Source organism: Orycteropus afer, unplaced genomic scaffold, assembly GCF_000298275.1.
Source record: "Orycteropus afer afer isolate SDZICR_OR568_19922 unplaced genomic scaffold, OryAfe1.0 scaffold00039, whole genome shotgun sequence".
NCBI classification, from domain to species: Eukaryota; Metazoa; Chordata; class Mammalia; order Tubulidentata; family Orycteropodidae; genus Orycteropus; species Orycteropus afer.
Window position 1 is genome coordinate 13,396,022 of NW_006921626.1, and position 5,374 is coordinate 13,401,395.

General features: G+C 45.2%; 1 protein-coding gene across 1 annotated transcript in view; it reads left to right on the forward strand.

Moving 5' to 3' along the window:
* Nucleotides 1-678: 678 nt before the first annotated feature.
* Nucleotides 679-5,374, forward strand: part of LOC103193738 (serine/threonine-protein phosphatase 2A catalytic subunit beta isoform-like) — a 17,420-nt gene continuing 12,724 nt past the window's right edge. Inside the window, 2 exon segments of the mRNA XM_042780428.1 lie at nucleotides 679-801; nucleotides 1,845-1,925. Of these exon segments, the coding sequence (XP_042636362.1) occupies nucleotides 679-801; nucleotides 1,845-1,925 (204 nt within the window).

The following is a 5,374-nucleotide window of genomic DNA, read 5'->3' on the forward strand; positions in this document are numbered from 1 at the left end:
TTAAAACCTACACTGCCAAACCCACATATAAGGCCACTGCTAGTCTCAAAACACAGCCTATGCCTGGCATGAGACCCTACGCCAGCAACGGCTTTCAGGCCGGTGGGGTCTGGTTCACCAAACTCTGTACCCTCCTGACTCCTAAGATTTCGTTTGAAAGCAGAAGGCAGTAATTCTAGTCCCTAAGTACCTAGAGGAATGCCTGAGGGGTGCCAATGGTTAACTCCTGGCCGCTAATCGAAAGTTTGGAGGTTCTAATTTGGAGGTTCCAGTCTACACGGGGGAGCTCTGGTAGCATAGTGCCTAAGGTACTTGACTGCTAACAAGAAGGCTGGCGGTTGAAACCCACCAGCCACTCCTCAGAAGGAAGATGGGGCAATATACTTCCATAGTGATACTGCCTCAGAAACCCAAGGAGGGGCCGCTATGAGTCGGGGCCGACTTGACGGCACATAACAACAACAACAACACATCTACCCAGAGATGCCTCAGAAGAAAGGCCTGGTGATCTCCTTCCAAAAAGTCAGCCATTGAAAACCCTATGGAGCTCAGTTGTATTCTGACACACATGGGGTTGCCATGAGTCGTCTCCACAGCAACAGGGCTATTTTATAAATAAGAAATATGAGGCCTAGAGAGGTTAAATAAGCTGTGACTCTGCCCTCTACAGCTGGCAAAATGGGTCCTGCCAATCAGCCAAATGTGATTTGGGATCTTTACGCAGTTGGGAAAACTTTGTCTTTCAGAACTACACCAGAGTCCAGAAGCCAGGGTGGCACCAAGTGGGTTCGAAGAGCAGGGGTGGGTGAATACAAGGGCACTTCATAACAAAGAAGAGGCTCTCAGTCCCTAAGCAGCCAGCTCTAGGGTGCAAGGAGGGTCAGGGAAGGGGCTTCTTCCAGAAAACCTTTTGGGGCCAATAGAGGCAAAGAGAAGAGCAGAGGCCCTGAGGACTTTTCTGGCACCATCTTCTCTGGATCAGGGCAGCCCTAGCTGGCTGAGACTGTGGGTCACTGTGGGTGACATCTGGAGAAGCCATGTTCAGCCTCACCTCAGTGGGGCTCCAGGGCCATCCTCCTGAAGGAAAACCCAACCTATCCACCGCCAGACTCAGCACAGGCAAGGAGACCCACAGGGGGATGGAAACAGTCAGGTGGAATGGGCCCAGAGTCAGAAATCCTCAGCTTCAGCCCCTGCTCTGCCCTCTGAGCTGTGGACTCTTGGGCTGATCATTTAATATTTGTAAGCCTTAGTTTCCTCTCCTGTAAAATGGAAATGATAACTTCTACTTTGAAGGTTGTTGTGAGGAGCAAATTAGATAAGGTGTTACCTATTCAGATTGTATGTTTATTTGGGGAAGCTTGGGAGGGACCAGGAGATCACTGGGGGCAAAGGGCAGCAGCTAAAGCCTCCTCACCTTAGCTTTGCACCAAGAACCACTACATATATGAAAGGATTTTAGAAATGTGGCATGCAAATAAGGAGCTCTGGAGGCCGAGTGCCTAAAGCATATGACTGCTAACCAGAAGGCTGGCTGTTCAAACCCACCAGCCAGTCCTCAGAAGGAAGATTGGGGAATCTACTTCCATAGTGATACTGCCTCACAAAACCAAGGAGAGGTCACTATGAATTGAAATTGACTCAAAAGCAGTGAGTTCAGGTTTTTGTTTTGTTTTGTTTTGTTTTGTTTTTGGCATGCAAATGCTCTCTCTTAAAACCCCTCTGCAAAAATAGTGTGGGGGAGGCATTGTCTGACCTCCTGTAACTTCTGTTGCTGCCATCGCTCTGCTGCTGCTTCTTACTGTCTCAGGCATTACAACGCTTTCTTTCTCTCTATCTCCTAGGTTGAGAAGGTTCCTAGTGCAGAGATCCTGGGTCCAAAGGACGTGCTCCATTCCTGGCTCTTCTTGTTTGGTGGTTGTGAGGTACTCCCTTTCCACCTCTGGGATGGCTCCTTTGAAGCCTAGCAGGATGGCAAAACTGCCCAGTCCCCTCATTAGGGTCCCATACAACTTATTTGTATGATCCCATCCCACAAGGGTCCCATACCCCTTGTTTACATTATTAACAAGCTATCCAATCCTCTTGGTGGGCGAAAAGCACCTCACATTTGCATAGTTTGATGCAGTCATTGGGTGGAAATTACGAAGACCATGGCTGACAGAGACATATTCATTCATTACACCATTCCTTCATTTTATAGCCTTATTTTGCCTTGGGTATGTGTGGGGGGGGTAGTATCTTTTAAAACCCAGGACCCAAGTCACCTCTCTAGTGACCCAGGTGGGGTGAGTCACTGACTCTTCAGTAGCTCTTTCATCTATGTACATACTTCCTTCTACCACTAGTCTGTCAGTTTGTCTGAAGATGGTGGCATATGTGTTACTATGATGCTAGAAGCTATGCCACCAATATTTCCAATACTAGCAGAATAACCCATGGTGGACAGGTTTCAGAGGAGCTTCCAGACTAAGACAGACTAGGAAGAAAGGTCTGGAGATCTACTTCTGAAAATTAGCCAATCAAGGGTGTGGAGAGACTGGAACCCTCATACATTGCTGGTGGGACTGTAAAATGGCACAGCCATTGTGAAAAACACTATGGCTCTTCCTTCAAAAGACGAAAATAGAAATACCATATGATCCAACAATACCACTATATATACTAGGTATATATCCTAGAGAAATTAGAGCTATGATATAAACAGGCATATGCACATCCATATGTTCATCACAGCACTACTCACAATAGCAAAAAGATGGAAACAACCTAAACATCCATCAATAGAAGAATGGATCATCAAACTGGAATGTACACATGATAGAATACTATGCAAAATTGAAGAACAATGATGAATTTCCAAAACATCTCATAAAATAGATGAATTTAGAGGCCATTCCAAAAAAAAAAACCTCACTGCCATCAAGTTGATTCTGACTCGTAACAACCCCTATTGAGTTTCCAAGGCTGTAAATCTTTATGGGAGCAGACTGCCTCATCTTTCTGCCACTTTCTTCCATGCAGTGACTGGTGGGTTCAAACCACCAACCTTTGGTTAGCAGCCAAATACCTTAACCACTACATCACCAGAGTTCCTTTTAAAGGCCATTAGGCTGAGTGAAATTAGTCAGTCACAAAAGGACAAATGTTGTATGAGACCACTATTGTAAAAAGTCAAGAAAAAGAGTTTCACGCTAAAAGAAATATTCTTTGATGGTTACCAGAGGTGGGAGGGGAAGGGAAGATAAACCACTAACTAAAGGGTAGATATATATTAACTTGGGTGAAAGGGAAGGCAAAAATAAATAAATAAATAAATTTATTAAAATTAAAAAATAGCCAATGAAACCTGATGGATCACAAAAGAACATTGTCTGCTATGGTGTTGGAAGATAAGCCCTCTAATCTGACAGACATTGCTCAGTAGCTGCAACAATGGACTCACATATACCAATGATCCTAAAATGGCATGGAACTTGGCTACATTTTTTGTTCTGTTGTACGTGGGGTCACCATGATTTGGAGTTGATTTGACTGCAACTAACAACATATTTCATTATTGTACATTATATGTATAAAATTATTGTAATCACATAGACATGTGCTTTTGTTACTAGAAAGCCAACACTGGGGCCTAATGCAGAGCAGAGCACAGGGTAGGTGCTCAAGAGGTATTTGCTGAATGAAATTGAGCCAAGTCACAGTGACATATTCCAGCAAGGGAGCCTTAACATTTTACATTATTGTAAACGTAACCTGATTATAGAATATTTAGGGATTATAGAACCTGCTGGAGGCACTCACTCAGCTATGCCAAGAGGTTTGGAAGACAGCTACCTGGCCGACTGACTGGAAGAGATCCATATTTTTACCCATTCCAAAGAAAGGTGATCCCACAGAATGTGGACATTATTGAACAATATCATTAATATCGCATACAAGTAAAATCTTACTGAAGGTAATTAAAAAATGGTTGTAGTAGTATATTGACAGAGAATTTCCAGAAATGAAGCTGGATTCAGAAGAGGACATGGGAGAAGGGATATCATTGCTGATGTCCGATGGATCTTGGCTCAAAGCAAAGAATACCAGAAAGATGTTTACTTGTCTTTTACTGACTATGCAAAAGCATTTGATTGTGTGGAGCATTACAAATTACGGGTAACATTGAGAAGAATGGGAATTCCAGAACACTTGATTGTACTCATTAGGAACCTATACAAAGACCAGGAAGCTGTCGTTTGAACAGAACAAGGGGACACTGCATGGTTTAAAATCAAGAAAGGAGTGTGTCAGGGTTGTATTCTTTCACCATACTTATTCAATCGTATGCTGAGCAAATAATCCAACAAGCTGAACTATATGAAGAAGAATGTGGCATCAGGATTAAGGGAAGAATCATTAACAACCTGCGATATGCTGACAACACTTTGCTTGCTGAAAATGAGAATGACTTGAAGCGCTTACTGATGAAGATGGAAGAATACAGTCTGCAGGGGAGTTCCGGCGAGATGGTGGACTAGGCAGAGGGATTGCACAGACCCTCTTCAACGGAGAGGAGGGAAACCGATTAACACAGACGCAGAGGATAATCTTGGGCCTCTGAGCCTTGAAGGGAAGGATGCAGGATTGGACTGGACCCCGACTGGCAGAGGAGTTTGCGTGAGAATACCAAGAAGGGGAGACATGCAGAGCTGTGGTCTGACAGTGAACGGAGTGACCCTGACGGTACAGGCGGCTCAGAGATTCCCTACTGGTGGTGGGACCTAAGAGTTAACCTAAAAATCACCCGGCTAGCCAGGGACTGCCTGGACTGTGCAGGGTGGCTGGGGAGCAAACAGAGAAGGTGAAGAGAAGGGTAGGCTGAGCTGTGGACTTTTGCCCGTCCGGAGGACGCCACCATTTTGTAGGTTTGAAAAGCGGCTTGGCTATTTTGGCTATTTAAAGAGACAACGCTCTCGCAGATTCCTGTGGTGGTAGGACTTAAGAATTAACCTAAAAAATCACCTGGCTAGCCAAGGACTGCATGGACTGTGCACGGAGGCTGGGGAACAAACAGAGAAGGTGAAGAGAAAGGTGGGCTGAGGGCGCCGGAGCGCCCACCTTTGCTGGGCCGGAGGGCGCCGCCATTTTGAAGGTTTAAAAAGCGGCTTGACTATTTTGGCTATTTAAAGAGGCAGCACTCTGGCAGATTTCTGGGGCTTGGGAGCATGCTCTGCTTTCCAGCAACCCCAAGGACACTCGGGGCCTGCAAGACTGAAAGGGTATGACATTCTTCTTGTTACTACGCCCTATATATACCTGCTTGGTGAACAGAGGTGTGGCCATCCCCACTCGCAACTACCTTCTGGGCTCACAGGAACTCCATCACAGT